Genomic DNA, 19492 nt, shown 5'->3' on the forward strand with positions numbered 1-19492 from the left:
ATATGGTGTGAGACAGGGGTCCACCTTCATTCTTTTGCCTGTGGAAAGCCTGTTGTCACAGTGCCATTTGTTGAAAAGACCATTCTTTTTTTTTTTTTAAGATTTTATTTATTTATTTGACAGAGGGGGACACAGCAAGAGAGGGAACACAAGCAGGGGGAGCGGGAGAGGGAGAAGCAGGCTTCCCGCCGAGCAGGGAGCCTGATGCGGGGCTCGATCCCAGGACCCTGGGATCATGACCTGAGCCGAAGGCAGATGCTTAACGAATGAGCCACCCAGGCGCCCTGAAAAGACCATTCTTTTTCCCCGGTGAATTATCCTGCCATCTTCTTGAAATCAATTGGCCATAAATGTGTGGGTTTATTTCTGGGCTCTCTTTTCCATTGATCCGTTTGTCCTGATGCCCGTATCCCACTGTCTTGATTAATGTAGCTTTATAGTAAGTTTTTAAATCATGAAATGAGAGTCTTCCAACTTGGTTTTTTGTGTTCAAGATTGATCTGGCTATTCTTGAACTTACTTTGAGTTTCCATATGAATTTTTGAAGTCTCTTCATTATTAAGATGCGTGCCATCAACCAACAGTACTGAGTCAGGACTTGGTATGGAATGTCCAAAAGATCTGTTTTGGATATGAGCACGTCTGAAGTACAGACACACAGAGATGAGTTTCTCTGTCAGGAAGGGGTAGGAGTTGCTCGGCGGTAATATGAGAAGGATAAAGGAACCAAATACCATAATTCGTTCAATGACAAGCAGAGAAAATACTGGGTGTTTTCAGTTCTCAGTGGGGGGTCATCCGGCATGTGGTACCCTCAGATTAAAGGTGATTCTAGGACGAGATCTGAAGATTCTCCAACTACGTTAGCCAAGGCATTGCCCTGAGGCAGGGAGGACAAGCCTTGGTCATGGATGTTTGCTGTGTTGCTGAGCTTGTATCCTGAGAGTGTGGCCTAACTTTTGCATGTTCATACCAAAAAAAAAAAAGAAAAAAGAAAAATTTATGGCAGTCTGGACTCTTCCTGGGCTCTGTTCCATTTGTTCTGCTGATGTGGAAGCTTTGCCCCAGGGATCCTGTTTTTGAATCATACGTAATATGTATATGAAGGCTCCTATCAGCTATAAATTGAATCATGCGTAGGAGAATTTTCTGGGACTTCTAAAAATAACCTCACAGATATATTTTAGGTGTATTTATTTGGAGACATATTTTAGCTGGCGGTTCCATTTGCAGAGGAGATTCTGCCCCACGACATGGGTAGGGGCTTTGACCCACGGAAGGGAGGGTTGCCTTCTGATAATGGCTCCCAAGGAGCAATTACAGGTTGGAACTTGGGAAAGGACCAAGGCTTGTTAGAGTGTCCACTGCCTCAGTGCTTTTAGTAAACCAGAGCAAATCAAGGTCATGGCCTCCCAGCCTTCTGCAACTTCCTGTCTGCGTTCAGGGCCGCCTCTTACTATCTTCATCCATATTCCCCACAACCAGGCATTCTTACTTTAAGGCAAACAGAATTTTTTCTTTTTTTTCCACTTATCGCCAGTCAATTTGCCTTCCCTCTTGCTTCTTAGGTGACTTTAAACTTTTCTCTGGGCTTTGGTGTTCAGTGGTGGTGGAATTAATGGGTGTATATGGTGGGGTCAGAGATTTTGCCTACATGCAGCTCGTAAGCTAGCCTGCTGCTGTGTCCCAGGTGCCCTGGACATCCCGGAACCCCGGGGCCAGAGACGAAGGACTTCAGTACTCAGCACAGCAACCAGCATAAAAAGCACATTTGTGTGGGTTCCCCCGCCCCGCCCCCAAGTCCCATTTGCCCCCTCGATGCCGTGCAGGTGGAGAACTTGCATCACAGCCGAGGGACACCCAGCCTGGGAAACTCACCACTTTTATGGCGAACAGAGCCGGGCTCCTCCTTATCTAGAAGGAGATGTTCCCTCATCCCTCGAAGCTGCTCGAGGCAAACATAACCCTGAGAAATGGTCTGGGGAAGGAGCTGCCAATGCTTTGCGTCCTTGGAGTCCCAGTGAAAGCCCCCCAGCGAGAGCCCCCACGCTCAGGGCTGGGATGGTTGCCTCTCCCAATGAGTGGCCCCCATTGGTACCAGAAAGCAACGTTGCTGTCCACCAGTAATCACTGACAATTCCCTTTAGGAATTTGGAGAAAGTCCAAGGAAGTGCTGGGGGCTTAGTCTCCCTTGGAAGTTTGTAGATGGTTGTCCTGCTTCTCAACCAGCGGGAACATTGGTTCTTCCAGTGGCCCTTCTGTCCTGCATTATCTGCAGGTGGTTTTACTTGAAGATTCCTGATTCTTTGGGAACAGAGGACTTTCAGTCCTGTATTTACTTGGGGGCCAGCTGTTTTATCTGGAGGGCCGTGAGTTTGTTTTTATTTCTAGATTATTTACTTTCTAAGACTCCTTGAAAATGTCGAGCCACATGTTGAAGATGACCCACACTGGCAATTTCCCACTTCCATTTATTTTTCTGGCTGAGTCTCCTACTTCAGCCTGCTCACCCGAGCGACTCGACCATTGACAACAGCCTCTGAGGGGCACTTCCAGGGGCGTGCCCATTTCAGCCAGTTGTCACTGACCAGCCAGACGGGGATAAAACCAGTTCTGAGTTCCATGGCTATAGACCTGTCAGTCCTTTTAATCAAAAGATTAAAAAACGTCTGAGAGGGACACCTGGGTGGCTCAGTCGATTAAGTGTCTGCCTTCGGCTCCGGTCACGATCCCAAGATGCTGGGATCGAGTCCCACATCGGGCTCCCTGCTCAGCAGGGCAGTCCGCTTCTCCGGCTGCCTGCCACTCCCTCTGCTTGTGCTCTTTCTTTTTCTCTCTGACAAATAAATAAATAAAATCTTTAAAATAAAATAAAATAAAAAATACATAAATAAAAAACACCCGCAAAACTCTGAAGAGCTTAGTTTGGGATATCTCCGGACACCTAATGGATGTGTCCAGCAGCTGCCCCAGAGAGGGACTCCCAGTGACCCTCACATGCTTAGAAGTCGGTCACTGCCAAGAAGCCCGAGTCACTTCCACCTGCTCCCTTACGCAGAGGGGCATGGACAGCTGCTCTGGAGAATCCAGCTGTGCCCTCTGGTCTGGGCCTGTGACGTGAGGCTTCTCACAGACAGCCTGGACTGGTCAGAGGGAGGAGCGAGCCAGCTCTCTGGGCCCGGCATCCCCACACGTCCAAGTACATGTGGACCCCGCCATCTCCCAGGCCCTTCCCACCAGGGTCTGGCCACGGGATGGGGATGTGGCAGGAGTCCCCCAGTGGTCCACGCTCAGGGGCAGGGCCTCCAGAAGCCTCCACCCTGGCCCCCTCCAGCCCTCTCTTATGTCTTCCCCCTCCTCAGAGACGGGCAAGTGCCTTTCTCGGGCCAAGGCCTCCCCCTGGGCCCAGCTGTCCTGCAGCAAGGTGGGCGGCATGGAGAGCTGCTCCCTTTCCTGCCCAGCCCACTCACTCTTCGTGCCAGGTAACCTGAGGCCATCCCCGGGAAGGGATGAGGGAGTGGGTGGGGGGCTTCCTTCCCTGGGGTCCAGCCCCTCCTCCCTGCCGTTCTCCAGGAAAGAGCCCAATCTAGGAATGAGGCCGCCTGGCCCTGATCACTGAGAGATCCTGGCCCACCGTCTGGTTCCCTATGGGACACAGCATCCCTCTCCACAAGTGCAGTGGGCTCATTCCCTCCCAGCTGCTTACCCACAGCAGCCCTTCTGAGGCCTCCAGGATCTGAGGCCTCCATCTCACCCCTGGCCTCTCTGCAGACTCGGAAAACAGCTACAGCCTGAGCTGCGGCGTCCCGGGTCTCCAGGGCAAGATGCTGCCGAAGCGCAACAGCACCAGCTCCAGCACTGGGCCCAGCTGCTCAGGTAGCCGCCGGCCTGTCCGGGCTGCCTGCGCCCGGTGACCCCTGGACATTGCGTCCAGCCCTAGCCTGGGACGGGAGGGAGGGGCACTACCTAGGGAAGAACTTCCTGGCCTGGGGACCGGCCCAGCATGATCCCCGGTGCTGGCGAGCTGAGAGCAGGACTGGGACCTCTGGGCCACACGCTGGTACTGCAGTGACTCTGATCTGCTAGGACTCTTGGGTCTCAGACTCCGTTCCAGTGAAGTGAGTCACCTCCACTGTGACCATGAGGTCCCAGAGGTCCTGTGCCCTGCGGGACCCGCCAGCCAGGTCCCGTCCGCACAGCGCAGCCAACTCCCCTGCCTGCAGGCGTGTCTTCAGCCGCTTTTCCCATTCAGGAGGTTGAATCCAATGCCATGGGGACATCTGTGTGCATTTAATGCATACAGGATGTGATGCTGAGTGTCTGTGATTGTCGGTTCTTTATCCAAGCGGCTGGAATTTGCTCTTGGAAGGAATCAGCAGCTCAGGGGATGTGTCTTATTTCAAAGCCCCTTCCCTTCCTTGCTTCCCTCTCTCTTCTGTTCTGCCGCCTTTCCTAACAGCATGAGCCACGTGAACTGGGCAGTGGGGGAGGAGGTGGGAGACCTGCCTTTCCTCCTCCACAGAAGACCCCCGACCGTGAGGCCCCCCCCCCGGCTTGAGCGTGGCCCCACCATCCATGCTCCCACCTTTTCCAGGCCGTGCAGGGAGAGGAATGAGGCAGCAGGGTCCCCCCAGCCCCAGCCCCCAGTGGATTGGTCCTGCTGGCCGCCCCCTCACACTAAGGCACTCCCTCTGTGGTCCCCCCGGCCCCACCGCCTCCCTGCCCATGAGAGAGGCTGCCACCTGGGGGGATCTGGGCTTTCCCCAGGTGCGCCTGCCCCCATCAGGCAGAAGGCCCGCTTCAAGATCCGAGACGCCAAGTGCCACCTCCGGCCCCACAGCCGGGAGCCAGCAAAGGAGGCCCTGAGGCAGCTGCTGCTGGGTGAGTGGGCTGCCATGGTGCGAACCCACACAAGGGGCGGTGGGGGTCCCCGCGCCTGAGAGCTGGGAGCCCAGGGTCCAGCGGGGCTGGGTTTCCAAGGGCGGGGGGCCTCTCTTCGTCCTCACCATCATGGTCCCTGAGCCCCAGGAGCCAGGCCTGGAGCCCTGTAGACGGTGGTGGTGTCCCTTGGGAAGAAGGCCAGCATTGGAGTGGAGAATCTGGGCCCCCCAGCATCCCTGGGGCCCATCGTCCCTGCCTCACCCTGGGTTAGATGAGCTCCCCCACGGCAGGTGCTGTGTGCAGCCTGACTGTGTCCAGAAGGCCTCCCAGGGCTCACTCAGTGGCTCACTCTTGGAATGAGGGAGGCCAAAAAGGGTGTTCCAGGCTGGAGAGTAGCACGGGGAAATCTCGGTGAGAAGGGCCCAGGAGAAGCGCTTCCCAGCTCTGTTTCCACAAAGATTCCTGAACACCTTAGGATTCCTCCCCAAAGCTAACAGAGCGCAGCCCTCAAGCCGACCTAACCTGGGCTGAGCCCCACGGAGCTGAGCTTCCCCGGGGCGTCGCTAAGGAAATATGTGTGAGGGCCTCCGTATGCAGCAGTGTGATGGACTTGGAGGGCTGGTGCAGGGCCTGGCTCAGCCACAAACCCCTCATGAGGCCTCGAGCCAGCCTGGCCTCCAGCCTCAGTTTCCCCCTCTGCACCACAGACTATTAGGCAAAGCAGGAGCCTTGCTGATGGTAACCTGTGCGCAGGGCTCTGTAGGACCCCGCTTCCTGCCCTGTGCCACCTTTGCCATGGCGGTCCCTTCTTTGTCCAGAAAACTGCCATCTGACCTTTGTGACCCTCAAATGTGACTCCTCCAAGAAGAGGCGCCGTGGCAAAAAGTCCCCATCCAAGGAGGTGACCCACATCACAGCAGAGTTCGAGGTGGAGACAAAGATGGAAGAGGCGTCAGGTGCGAGAGGCTGCGGAAGGCCACAGGGAGGACAGGAGCCGGGGAGGGCCGGCAGGGGTGTGCCGGGCGTGAAGCTGGGCGACCACCTGAGCCACGGCTCCTGGAGGTGGAGGCCAGCCAGGCAGTGGGGGAGCCGGGGGGTGGGGGTAGGTGCCGGGTAGCCCGGGATGGAAGAGGAGGCCCGGGGCTCAGGGGCCCACAGTGACAGCCACACGGCCTCTCTCCACCCTTCATGCCCTCGCTGGGGCCTGGAAGGGCTCGTGCCTATGGAGTTTCTGGAACAACTGAGCCAAGGGCCTATCTTTCCCAGGTTCCAGAAGGGGCCTGTAATGCTGGCTTGAGTTTCATCAGGGCTTTCCTCTTGGCTGTAAATGAGTGCTGAGTTGTGACAGAGAAGTTTGAGATCTGTCAGCAGATTTGTGCTGTGTGTGCCCAGCTCCGGGCACTGTTGGAAAGAGGGGACCAGACCAGGGTCCTTGTGCTGGCAGCACTCCCAGCCATGGGGACACAGACCCACATACAAACCACCCGGTGCTGAGGGAGACGCTAGGTGGTGGGGGCGTGAGAGCAAACAGGACCCGGAGCTGAGAGGTCTCCCCAAGAGAGGGGCTCAGGAAGTCTTCCCAGAAGACTGATTTGAATCAGGACTTAAAATCAAAGTTCACCAAGTGGGGGAGGTTGGAGGAGGTGGCAGGGAATGACCTTCAGGCAGAGGGAATGCAGTAGGCAAAGGCACAGAGATCAGAGGGAATGGGATGTGCTCAGGAGGCGGTGAGCCGGACAGGGTGGCTAGAAAGCAGAGTTCACAGTGGGTGTCGGAGGGCTGGGGGTGAGGCCTGGCAAGGCAGGCAGGGGCCCCACCACAAGGGGCCTTGGATCCAAGGCCAGAGAGCTGGGCATTCTGGGAATAGTGGCAGCCCCGAGGGTGTTGAGTGGCAGGGAGGAGTGCCCGTGCGTGAGCTGTGTCCTGGCGAGGTGATGCGTTGCCATGGCGGAGGCCCGGGTTCTCCTCCGATCCGCGGTGTGGCCTTGAGCGGGTCATACCTCTTGGACCCTCAGTCTCCTCATCTGTCAGATGGACGCCACAATGGTGCCTCGGCCCCCGGCTGCCGCATGAACGTGCTGGGGGCCGAGGCCTGGTGGAGGTGGAAGCTCGGGGAAGGGGCCGCTCCCAGGGGGTTGTGAGTCACCGTCCCTCCCGCCCCTGCAGACACCTGTGAGGCGGACTGCATGCGGAAGCGCGCCGAGCAGAGCCTGCAGGCCGCCATCAAGACTCTGCGGAAGTCCATCGGCCGGCAGCACTTCTCCGTCCAGGTCGCAGGCACAGAGTACGCGATGGCCCAGTGGCCGGCCAAGGCCCTGGAGGGCCAGGGGGCGTGCGTCACAGGCCAGGTGTTACAGGACGGGAAATGCGGTGCGTCCCTGCCCGTGGCCACTGGGATGCCCACTCGGCAAACCTTCTCTGCCCTGCCTTCCACGGGGGGCCTGGGTCAGCAGACACACTGGGAGGGGACAGCGAGACAGAAGCCTGCCAGAGAGAAGCAGTCCCATGCTCATCATTATGGCTGTCATTTGAAGAGCACTCCCCTGATGCCAGGCACTGGGCAAAGCATTTGCTGGGCAAACATTTGCACGCACGGCCCTCACCACAATCCTGAGGACGTGTGGGACAGGGAGAGCGCAGGGCAGCACGGCCACAGCGGAGAGGCAGGAGGGGCAGGGGGACTAGTCTGTGTGGCTAGAGAGGGCCTCCCAGCCGAGGCAGCGTGGGAGCTGAGGGCGGAGGAGGAGCCGAGCGAAGATGCATGCGAGGCTGAGGGCCACCCAGGGCTACAGCACAGGCTGCCGGGAAGCAGGGGAGGCCAGGCCCACGGCAGGAGCTCGGAGAGGGCAGCCAGCCAGGGTCCAGGCCCGGGAGGCAGGGGACTTGACCAGAGCCCCAGGAGCTGGCCTGTTGAGAGGGGATGGGTCTAGACACAGCTGCAGGAGAGTGGACAGAGCCCTTGTTCTGCTGGGCTTCACGTTTCCCGGGGAAAGAAGGCAGCCAGTGAGCAAGCAAGCGCACCCACAGGCCAGGGGAGGCAGCCGCCTTGCGGGCCTCGCGGGCAGCGGTGCTACTCTGGTGCCGTGGAAACCACAGGAAGGTTCCAAGGAGAGGAGCAGGGAAGGGAAGCCAAGCGGGAGTCGGTGGAGCCTTGAACGGGGAGTGGGGGGCTGGCAGCAGGACAAGAAGGAAGGAGACAGATTGAGAGAGCACTTTGGAGGGGCTTCGAGGGCAGCCCCCAAGGGCCGCGGGGCAGAGGTGGCATCATTTTCTGATCTGGGGAACCTGGGGAAGACGCGGCTGGTGGAGACGGAGTGGTCTGTATTTGCTAGCTCAGACACACGTGAGTCATCCCTGTGAAGACGTTGAATGGTTAGGGTGGTTGGAGCCACAAATCTGGGGCACAAAGCATAGGCTGGGCCAGAGAGATAAACTAGGGATCACTGGAGAAGAGGTGGGATTTAGGGGTGTGGGGGGGAAGGAAGGACTCTGGCTCGAGCAATAGAGTGAGCATGGCAGGAGGGCAGGGGCCTTCGTGATGTCATTCTTTTCTCTTTTTTTTTTTAAGATTTTATTTATTTGAGAGAGAGAGCACACACGAGGAAGGGGAGGGGGAGGGGCAGAGGGAGAAGCAGGCTTCCCACTGAGCAGGGAACCCGCTGCGGGATCCGATCCCAGGAGCCCGGGGTCACGACCTGAGCGGAAGGCAGACACTTTGACTGAGCCACCCAGGCGCTCCCTTCTTCTATTTTTAATAGCTTAGTCTGAAATCATTTCAAACATTGGGAAATATGGCCAGGCAGAACAAGGAACTTCCATGGTTTCTTCATCCAGGTGCCCCCGTGTGCTGCCTCGAGCAGGTCCAGGCCGCGCGGTCCAGCCCAGTTCCCCCCTGTCCTGCACGTTCAGGGTCCTGTCTCTCCTTCCTTCAGTGTGGAGCGGTCCCTCGCTCTTTCCCTGCGTCTCCTGTCCTCCTGCTGTAGGATGACCCTCCGGGGCCGCATCCCACGTGTCCGTGAGGGTCTCAGCAGGAAACTGCGCTGGCCGCCTGCTCTTCAGCGCCCCCGTCAGGAGGCACAGGATACTGACCCAGGCCACCCCTTCTGCAATTGAGGAGGATTTGCTGGGGATGTAATTCTGAATTTATACCAACATCCTGCTCCCCATCAGCCACCCTGCCCCCCAGCAGCACTCAGTGACAACTCCCAAAGCAGCCACGTCTCCCATGGTTGCGGGACGGTATCCTCTATTCCTGCCAGCCCTGGTCCCTGTGTATTGGTTAGCATTCTCCTGTCAGGAACCTTTCCCTTCCCCCTCACTTACGGATGCCTCTGCGCATCTACATGTCCGTGTATTTATATCACTGCGGACTCAGAGACTCCTCTGTTCTTCACCGGGTTGTAATCCAAGCCTGGGATTACTTAGTTCCGTGCTCAGATCATCCCCAGTGTAGCCAGTAAAGTTCCCCGTCAGACCGGTTCCCCCATCCTTTGGACACACCCCACGCCCCCATCACTCGCTGAGGATTCTCGGGCACCAAACCTGTACTTTCCCTGCCCCAGCCTTTGCAATCAGTCAGGAACCCCTGGACCCCTAGAGGAGGAAGATATGCAGATGCCAAAGCTGGGGTCCTCGCTGCTACTGGAGTGTCCTTGCTTCCAGGTTCTCTCATTGGACAGACCTAGAAAGTATGGGTGTATATCGTACATGGGTGTATATGTGTATTTCCATAGCTACAGATGGGTACCTAGGGGTGTGTGTGTGTGCGTGTGTGTGTGTTTGGAAAACCATGCGTTCACACCAATCCCTCCAATTCAATAGCTCAGAGTTCTTTCTAACCTCCCCTCTTTCCATGTTTCTAAATTTCTTCTCCAGAGAAACATGCGGCTCCCTCTCTCGTTTCCTTGGTCAGTCTTCTTACTCATCAGTTTGCTATATGCAGCCGACCACACCAGCCTGGACGACCCTCAGCCACCAGGCCTCCCTGCCCCCACCTCTGTCACTCCCCCCCCCGCACCACCCCCATGTCCCCAGATGGCCGCTACACCCGACAGGGAAGGAAAAAGGAGGGTAGGAGAGCTGGGTTTGGACAAAATGCCCGTAGGATGGCCGGGAAACGGTTAGTACGCAGGCCAAGAGGTCAGGGCTGGAGGGCAGGATGCAGAGCAGAGAGAGAACGAAGGGCTGAGCAGGAGTGGCCAGCACGGGGCAGGAGACCAGGGTCAGGCCTCCGGGCTCTTCACAGATGGCTGCCGTCTTGTTCCCACCGCCAGCTCTCCTTTGAGCCACAGGGACGAGGGATGTGCTCTATCTGGGAGGACAGAGCCTGGGTTTGAGGTACCAGGAGACAGACCACCTGGGCACCACGCCCCACCCCTGCCACCAGCAATCTCTCCACTTTGCCTCTGCAGTGGCCTGCGGGCCTGGCACCTACTTCAGCGGAGAGCCTGGCCAGTGTGTGCCATGCGCGCCGGGGTCCTACCAGGATGGGGACGGCCAACTCAGCTGCACGCCATGCCCCAGCAGCGACGGGCTCGGCCTGGCTGGTGCCCGCAACGTATCCGAATGTGGAGGCGAGTGCGGGTCCCCCCTGGAGGGCGGGGCTGGGGGTTGCGGTGGGGGGAGGGTCCGGGGGCACCTCGTGTCTCTACTGAGGTCCCCAAAGCAAAGGCCCAGTCCCTGGTGATACTCTGTAAAGCTCCCTGCCGTGTGCAGAGCCTGGCATGACTTCAGGCTGCTACGCTCACAGAGGGCACTGGTGCCCTGGAGGATCTGTGTGCCAGCAAGCACTGGGCTGTGCCTAGTGCACCCGAGAACAGCAGCATGCAGTTTGGAAAGGACTTTACAGTTTATAAACACTTGGTCACTTACGGGCAACTTACTGTCTATAATGGAGGTATGTAGTGCCTTACAGTTGACCAAATATGTTACATGGTATGGAGCACCGCATCATTATCAAAAGGCTTTATGGAGGGTCCCATATACTTGGCAAGAACTGTTCTCTATATGAAGAACTTTACAGTTTGCCCTATTGATGGTTTGGAAAGCCCTTTTTCAGTTTACCAGCACAACTTGGTTTGCAAAGAGCTTTTACATTTACCACCTCACTTAACCACGTCTGTGATACGGGCTCACACTCCCACCCATCAGCCTCCCTTCTCCGGCCCTCATGGGGACCACCCAAGACAATGGGTGGGGAAAGGTGTGCCTGCGAGGGTGGGTGGGTAGGATCCTTAGGGCAGTGGAGACCACCAGCCAGCTTTCTCTGGGGTACAGAAGAGGTCGGAGCCCAGCCCTGAGTCCCTGCAGGCTAGCTGGCTGTGCCCTCCAAGAGTGTGGTCTCTGCCCTTAGTGGGGCCGGTGACTGAGAGCAGAGAGCAGCCACTGGTGGGAGCAGAGAATTCAGGGTCTGGGCCGAGAGGGCCCTCAACCCACCCCTCACTCAATGCCAAAGCACCCTCTGCATCCCAACTTAATGCTGGGTGTGCTGTCCCCTCCCTTTTTCTCAGCCAGGCCCTCAGGGACCTCACAGACTCCCCTCCCTCTGCCCTGGCCTAGCCCTGCAGACAGACAAGGCCGGTCAGCCTGGACCCCACTTCCTCATGTGGAAGGCACAGTGTGGCCTGCCCCCTGGGGGGAGCCCCTCCGACCTCTCCCCTCCACGTGTGGGGTCCACACTTCCCAGCTTAACAGCAAAGCCCCTTGCTCTTCAACCCATAGCCCTTCTTGCTAGCGGGAGAGGTGAAGCCACGCCTGGCCAAGGCCCCATAGTGCCTGAGCCGTTGGCAGCACCGGACTGGGTGGGGGTGGGCCTTGTGCAGCCCAGGCCCCTTCCCCAAGTCCCCCCTCCCCCCCAGCCGTGGTCCCCTTCCGCCAGGGCAGGTGAGGGTTGAGAACAGGGTCTGGACCGAGGCGCCCCCCGCCCCATCAACCTGAGCGACGACCTCTGACTTTCAGGCCAGTGCTCCCCAGGCTTCTTCTCCCCGGATGGCTTCAGGCCCTGCCAGGCCTGCCCGGTGGGCACGTACCAGCCTGAGCCTGGGCGCACAGGGTGCTTCCCCTGCGGAGGGGGGCTGCTCACCAAGCACGAGGGCACAGTCTCCTTCCAAGACTGTGAGGCCAAAGGTGAGTCGGCAGGGCTGTGCAGGGACGTTTTCCCTCAACACCTCTCATTTCCCGGGTGGCAGATCTCCAAGGGCAGAGGGGCAGCCCAGGGCTGCCGACAGCGGACACGGTGACCAGCACCGTGCCACAGGCCGCCAGGACAGGGACAGCGGGGTTCCACACAAGCCCACCCGAGGATCTCAGATGGGAGAGCCAGGCAGGCACAGTGGTTACAGACGGGAGCTCTGAGCCTGACTCACAGGAAAGTTTTGGGGGGTGGAGGGGGTGAAGAAATGCAAGGGCGGGCAGGGGCAGTGGCGCGAGGTCAGACGTCTCACCTTACCTGGAGACCCTCCCTTCAGGGCCGTGGGGGTCCTGCTATCTAGCTGCACCTTCCCCTCCATGGTCACCGAGTCCCCCTGATGAGCCTGCCTCCTGCCCTGCCAAGGGCCTCTTCCCACCCACTGACCCTGATATTCTTGGGAACAGACAGAATCCTCCCTTCTAGAAGAGAAAACTCCATCTGCCCTCCAGTTCCTGCCAGGATTTCTCCTCCTTACTCTGAACCTTGTAGAAAGAGTGTCTGGACGCCACTTCCTCTCCCCCCACCCTCTCCCAAACCCCACTACTCAGCCTCTCACCACACTGCCCCCCATCATTGCTCCCATCAAGGCTGGAGCCAAATCGGTTCCCAGCTGGCACCTCCCACAGCCCCGTGGCCCCAGGCCCCACCCAGTCTCACCCACCCACCCCTCACCTGGTAGTGCTGGGGTCCCCGGCCTGGGCACTCACTCTGGAACCTGGAAAGAAAGAGCATCCAGTTGACCCCACTTTCTGTCCCCAGCCCCGCCTCTGTCCTGAACAAGATGCTACACCCTCCTGCCAGGGGACAGCCGCGGTCATATCTAGCAACCCACCTGTCACCCCACGTGGCCAGAGCCCCTCATCTTTGCCGCAAAGTGCCCCCCGCCCCGGCTCACACCAGCTCTGTCCCGCCAGGTGCCCAAGGAGAACTTGCAGTGCCCCCGAGTGCTCTCTCTCTGACCTCACATCCAGTCTGTCCGCAGCCCCAGCCAGCAGCTCTGAGCAATGAGCTCTCAGCGCCCCATTCCTGCCCCCTGAGCCAGGCTACCTGTCCCCCTGCCGCTCCCCCACCCCATCCCCTCCCCAGGGCATCAGACAGGACCATGCAGTGGCTCCAGGTGCCCTCCTCCCTCAGCGCAAAGCCTAGCATGACCCCCTGGCCCCAGGAGCTCGTCCCCGTGGCCTGTGGCCTCCCCTCTGGCCACACCCAGCACGCGCACGGCCCACTCCGGGCCCAGCTTGGCCACTACCTCCGCCCAGATGGCCTCCCAGACAGCTCCACACTACTCAAGCCTCCACTCAAGATCCCTGCGCCCCTTGAGCAGCCCATGCCTGGCCTTACAACATCTCATGCCCCATTTATTGCCCCCCAACACACGCACCTCAGGGGCGGGCCTCGGTCTGCGTGGCTCACTGCCCAGCTCCCGGCGGCCCACCACACTCCGCACGGCTGTGGACAGGGCCAGGACTGCGTGCGGGTGATGGGAGGCCACTGGGTGGTAAAGAAGGGCCTTGAACTCGGGACCAAGACAGACCTCAAGGGCAGGGAGGCGCCAGGGAGAATGCCCCCTGCCCTTTCCCACCTGCCCCCCCACCCCGGCCCACAGTGCACTGCTCCCCGGGCCACCACTACAACACCACCATCCACCGGTGCATCCGCTGCCCCGTGGGCACCTACCAGCCCGAGTTTGGCCAGAACCACTGCATCACCTGCCCAGGCAACACCAGCACGGACTTCGATGGCTCCACCAATGTCACACACTGCAAAAGTAGGTGCAGCTCTCCCCGCAGCCAGGGGGCTGGGAACATGGGGGTGGGCTTGTCGGGGACGGGGTGAGCCCTCACCCCACATGGTGTCCACAGGACCCCGGGGACTCCGCCCGGGGGTCGGAGTCTAGCACATCCGCACGTCTGCTCAGGGTGATGCCCGCACCCCTGTGCCCAGCGGGCTCTGCTCGAGGCTCCGGGTCTGTGGAGGGGAAAGGCAGGCCCACACCGGGGGGTCTGTGGGGCAGCGGCTGAGGGCCAGGCCGCGCTGCTCGGAAGGCACGCATGGCTGGGCTGCCAAGTGGACACAAACCAGCCCGGGGGTCAGGAAGCAAGCATGAAGTGTGGACAGGTGTGGAGGCGCCGGAGGAAGACCAGAGGCCTCCTCATGTCTGTGAGAAGCTCAGTTTAGCCAAAAGAAATGTGGGCAGCATAAGACAATTTGGGAAATAGATAGCCCAGGCCGTCTTTAGCAGTCATCTGGGCATAACAGACTTGACTTTAGATATTTTTAATTCCTTTTTCGGAGTCCTCTGGGACAGATTTTCTGGTATTGTACCCTTCCCCTAATCAATTTCTAGCCAGTTACCCCTTTCCTGGGCTGCTGGTCATGTCTGGGACAGCCCAAAGGGCCATGAAGGGAACTTAATCCTAGAGCCGGGAGCTGCCCACTTCCCCGGGACATCCCCTGGGGCTCGTGGCCTCTGGGGACAAAAGAGCAGGCACCGTGGTGGGGCTCCACAGAGACAGGGTTTTAAATGTTCTTGTGAATAAAAGTGGAGAAAGCAAATAGGAGGGAAGCTTCTGGAAGGTAAGGTAAACATGAAATGCTTCCCAGAAATTTTGATGTTAAGTGTTTTATAAATGAAAAGGTGTAAGAAAATTATGTACATTTAGTATTTCCGTTCCGTTCTCTTTGCAGACCTAAGGTGTAAGGGTGAGGGTAGGAGCATTTAGCTCATAAAGATGTCGCGTTTGGCCTCTTGAGGATTACGAAGCTTAGCTACCAAAGGAAAGAAAGGGAAGCATGTCTCTTTTTCCTCACTGTGCTGCCTGTGTGTCCCCGAGCCTTCCTGCTTGGTGGGGAGGGCGACCACACCGGCACCTGGCGGACGCTGAGCGTGGAGTGCGTGGAGGGAAAGGGGGGGTGGGGTCCCACTGAGTGGGGGGCTTTCATGCGGGCCACCTGCAGGAGCAGGGCTGGCAGGGGAGCTGGCACCGGGTGGGCCGGCCCCAGGGCGCCTCCCCCCCACCAGGAAGATGACCCTGTGAGATGAGCGGCCCAGGGCCAAGCTGGCCGGGGCGGGGCGGGGGGCGGGGGACCCTGGGTGGAGGTGGGCCGCGGGGCCGTCGAGGGCCCGCCCTCCACGTCCCCCGTGCAGCCGGCCTGAGCAGGCCCGTGGGGCCCCGGTGCCCGCAGACCAGCACTGCGGCGGCGAGCTCGGCGACTACACAGGCTACATCGAGTCCCCCAACTACCCCGGCGACTACCCGGCCAACGCCGAGTGCGTGTGGCACATCTCGCCGCCCCCCAAGCGCAGGATCCTCATCGTGGTCCCCGAGATCTTCCTGCCCGTGGAGGACGAGTGTGGTGACGTCCTGGTCATGAGGAAGAGCGGTACGCACGGGTCAAGGCAGGGCAGCAGAGGGGCGCCCAGGGTCAGCCGCGGGGCGGGTTCGCAGCCCACCTCCTGCTACCTCTGAGGCTCGGGGGCACACGCACAAGATGCCCCAGGGTCAGACAGCCTGTCCCTTCCCCTCTGGGAGTCCCGGCCTCCTGGCCTGTCACCCCTGTCCAGGGGCCAAGAGCAGCGGGCCGCGGCCCTCAGCAGTGGGTGAGGGCAAGTGTGTGCCCAGATGGCCGCAGCAGCGAGAAAGGCGGGAAAGCCCCCGAGCCCCCCAGGAACCAGGTCGAGTCCCTAACAGCATGTGCGCAGGCCAGGACCCCTCCGGGCTGCTGTCAGGCCCCAGTGCCCCCAGGGAGCACGCCGCAAGTGCCAACGTCAGGGAAGAAGGAGGCGGATGCGCGCGGACGCAGAACACTCCCGCCCACTTGGGTCTGGAATGTGTGTGAGGCACAGAGACTAAGCGCAGGAGAGGAGGTTGAGCGAGTTTCTTCTCCACTCTATTCCCTTTGTTCTTTGTTACCATATGCGAGCCTCGCCCACTCCCTGTCTCTGATAAGCCAGGAAGCCTGAGGCCAGAAAGGGGAGGGAGCCTGCCCAGGATGCCACAGCCGGTCAGAGCCCAGCCGGAGACCATCCTCCCCGCCGCCTCTGTCACCAGCCTCCCGAGTCCCCAACATCCTCCCCTCCACTGTCTGCCCACGGGGTTGAGCTCTAGGGGGTCAGCTTCTCCCGCCTCCAGGGCATCTCAGGAAGGCTCCCCAGGGAGCAGTGAGGAGGTGGGGCACCCTTTGGACAGCCCCATGCACCCCAAGGTCAGCACGCTCACCCTTGTTCGTCTGCTCATAGGGAGAGGGGACTTCCCAAATGGGGTCCCCCACCCCAGGCCTGGCTTGTGCTGGGTGTGGGCATGAGCCCTATCCTGGAGGAGCAGTTGGCTGGAGAAAGACAGTGACAACTCAGCAGAGAGGAGCAGTGACAAAGGGTTCACCAGGGCAGAGCAGGAACATGGTAGTGCGAGGACGGAGCGGTTCGGGGAGGCTTCCTGGAGGAGGAGACACAGAAACCTGCTCTGCAGGCTGAGTAGGAACTGGGGTTGAAGGTGGGGACTGGCATCTGGGGCAGAGACTAGAGCTGGACTGTTTGGGGGACTGGGCATGGGAGCTGGGCGGCTGACCAGGTGGGGGAAAGCACGTGGCCTGAGGAAGGAGGACAGGGGCCAGGTGCAGGGATGTGGGTCAGCCAGCCGCTCAGCCCCCCTGCTCTGTCCCCAGCATCACCCACATCTATCACCACCTATGAGACCTGCCAGACCTATGAGAGGCCCATCGCCTTCACCTCCCGCTCCCGGAAGCTCTGGATCCAGTTCAAATCCAATGAAGGCAACAGCGGCAAAGGATTCCAAGTGCCCTATGTCACCTATGACGGTCAGTGTGGCTGCACTGTGTCTGGCCCTGCAGACCCAGAGGCAACAGACACATATGGGGTGGGGAGTGGTGCAGATGAGGGAGCCATGAGTGGTGTCTGCGGCCTTCAGCGTGATGTACTGCCCAAGCAGGGTTTTGAGGGTTGACTAGGAGTTTCTAGCTAGCCAAACCTCGAGGTCAATTTGGGTGGAGGATACAGGTTTGGAGGCAGAACTGCCTCTGGCCAAGGTCTGAAGTCTGAATGTGGAGCAGGGGAAGGCAGAGGCTGAAGGTGAGGGGGAAGCAGGCAGGGTGTGGCACCTTCACGTTCCTTCCTTCCCTGCTGGTGGGTTTCACAGAGGACTACCAGCAGTTGATAGAAGATATCGTTCGCGATGGACGGCTCTACGCCTCGGAGAATCACCAGGAAATTTTAAAAGTGAGTGAACTTCCTTATGGCAAACAGTCCATGTGATCCCAGGATGGTGACCTGTGATGATCCAGGGCATCTGTCCCTGCAGACCAGGAGGGCCGAGACAAGCTCCCTGGTGGCGTCTAGCCCAGGACCTGGTGACTGGTCTTTGGGCTCCTCACCAGCTGCCAGCCTCACTTCCCTCATCTGTGAAACATGGTGGGAGCTTAAAATCAGTAGAATCCGCCCCCACCTTTGGGACTGCCTGCCTCGTCATCTTCCTCGTGGCCTTAAGAAGCAGAGCCACCTTGTCATCGAGGGCACTGTGTCTGTCACGCGGCAGGCACTGGCCAGCTCAGGGCCCCGACCCAGGGATTTGCTCGGGCTCTGGGGGTCTGGCCCTGGCTCGGCATCTGGGAAGATAGCACTCCCAGCCTGGGAGCTGAGGTGGGCGGGGCTAGGGCAGGGTTGGGTCCCCTGGCTGTCACGTCCCAAGTGGGTGGTCCTGGGCAAGCCCTCTGAGAAACCAGGGGTGGCTCGCCGAGTGTGGGTCTTCCAGCCCCGGGGCTGGCACAGTCCTGCACACAGTAGGCAGCTTGTAAGCAGAGAGCTTCCCCCCCAATGCTACTGCACCAGGAGCAGAGCTGGAGATTCTAGAGCCCGTCTGTGTAGTGGGAACCGGAAGGTCGTGCTGGCCTCTCCATCGGTCCATCCTGCAGACAATGCCGTCTCCCCTCCTTGCCCCTCCCCTGCCGCCCTGGCCCTCTGCGCACGGCTCCACCCTGCAGCCTTGCAGAGCTAGAAGTGTTTCCATCACTTAGGACAAAAACCTTGGCCCTCGAGGCCCGGCCGGGGATGGCCCCCACCTGCCTCTGAAGCTGTTCAGCTTCTCTCCCTCTCCCTCTGCCCCTCCCCCAATCATGTGGGCTCTCTCTAAATATATAAATAAATCTTTAAAAAAAAAAAAAAAAAACAGGGCTCCTGGTTGGCTCAGTCGGTTAAGCGTCTGCCTTCGGCTCAGGTCATGACCCCGAAGTCCTGGGATCGAAACTCGCGTTGGGCTCCCTGCTCTGCGGGGAGCCTGCTTCTCCCTCTCCCTCTGCCTGCCGCTCCCCCTGCTTGTGCTCTCTATCTCTCTGTCAAATAAATAAATAAAATCTTTTTTAAAAAAATCAAAAAACAATTCATGGGGAAGAGAGTCTGTGGGGTCTTCCTCCCCTTCCTTGCAGACATCCCACAGGCCCCTCCAGGGCCCCAGATACTGAAGAGGCCCACAGCCCCGGGCCCCTGCGCGGCCTCACCCCCCACCTCACCGTGTCTTGCAGGACAAGAAGCTCATCAAGGCCCTCTTTGATGTGTTGGCGCATCCCCAGAACTACTTCAAGTACACAGCCCAGGAGTCCAAGGAGATGTTCCCGCGGTCCTTCATCAAACTGCTGCGCTCCAAAGTGTCCCGATTCCTGCGGCCCTACAAATAATGCCCTGCTCGGGGATGGCGGGTGTCCCGACGGGGAGGGGAGCGTGCCTTCCCTCCACAGGAGAGGCTAGAAGGCGGCTCCGCGGGCCTCCACACTCTGCCTTGGGAAGCCACCACGGCGTCTGCCCTTCGGAAACACGGACCAGCCCGTGGGGGTGAGACCACGTCCAGGCCGAGACCCCGGCCCGCCGCACTCCTCGGATGGCCCCACTGGGAAAAACACTGCGGCTTTTCTCCCTCGCTCCCTCTGCCTGTTCGATTCCAGGACAGCAGCCTCTCCTGAGCGGCACTAGAGGACCCACCCGGGGCCAGGACACCCTGTGCACAGCCAGGTCCTGGGCAGAGAGCACATTTGGGGGGGGGTGGCACGTGGCCTTACCTGACACCTCAGGAGGGGGGAGGCGTGGCTGCCTCTGTCCCCAGGCAAGCTCTGGGAGGCATCATCTGAGACAGGAAGCCAGGCTGCAGGGGGAGGGGTGTGGGAAGGCGTCTGGGGAGCTTTGATAAGCCAGTGTCTGCACCTGCAAGGCATCCACACCCCACCCCACTCCGCCGGCCACGGGCCCGGGACACAGGCGCCATGTGGTGAGGCTCTAAGGATTCTGTGGTGGGACAGAAAAGAGCTGCTAGCGGAGGAAACTGTAGATCTGTGCTTTCCCTTGATAGAGCATCTAATTAAGTACTATATATATATATAACTATAAATATAAATATAATATACTTCTATTTGTGGGTA

General features: G+C 59.3%; 1 protein-coding gene and 1 long non-coding RNA gene across 4 annotated transcripts in view; one reads left to right on the plus strand and one right to left on the minus strand.

Annotated features, from left to right (window-relative positions):
- Positions 1-18818, plus strand: part of SCUBE1 (signal peptide, CUB domain and EGF like domain containing 1) — a 137509-nt gene extending 118691 nt beyond the window's left edge. For both annotated transcript variants that reach the window (XM_025882307.2, XM_025882308.2), the window contains 12 exons: positions 3363-3482; positions 3772-3876; positions 4768-4881; positions 5700-5837; positions 7048-7251; positions 10293-10454; positions 11839-12006; positions 13677-13838; positions 15257-15454; positions 16736-16888; positions 17227-17306; positions 18605-18818. In XM_025882307.2, coding sequence (XP_025738092.2) covers positions 3363-3482; positions 3772-3876; positions 4768-4881; positions 5700-5837; positions 7048-7251; positions 10293-10454; positions 11839-12006; positions 13677-13838; positions 15257-15454; positions 16736-16888; positions 17227-17306; positions 18605-18757 — 1757 coding nt within the window. In that variant the 3' untranslated portion in view covers positions 18758-18818. The remainder of the gene's footprint in view (positions 1-3362; positions 3483-3771; positions 3877-4767; positions 4882-5699; positions 5838-7047; positions 7252-10292; positions 10455-11838; positions 12007-13676; positions 13839-15256; positions 15455-16735; positions 16889-17226; positions 17307-18604) is intronic.
- LOC112831542 (uncharacterized) lies at positions 9429-16501 on the minus strand. 2 transcript variants are annotated; one of them, XR_003210173.2, is made up of 3 exons: positions 16291-16501; positions 12743-12785; positions 9429-9562 (listed from the first exon to the last, which is right to left on the minus strand). It is a non-coding gene; the product is annotated as an uncharacterized lncRNA (long non-coding RNA). The 2 variants fall into 2 exon arrangements; XR_012375304.1 differs by lacking the exon at positions 16291-16501 and adding an exon at positions 13748-13827.
- Positions 18819-19492: the final 674 nt, after the last annotated feature.

Source organism: Callorhinus ursinus, unplaced genomic scaffold (assembly GCF_003265705.2).
Source record: "Callorhinus ursinus isolate GAN/ISIS: 27379988/994484 unplaced genomic scaffold, GSC_fseal_2.0 scaffold48, whole genome shotgun sequence".
NCBI lineage: Eukaryota > Metazoa > Chordata > Mammalia > Carnivora > Otariidae > Callorhinus > Callorhinus ursinus.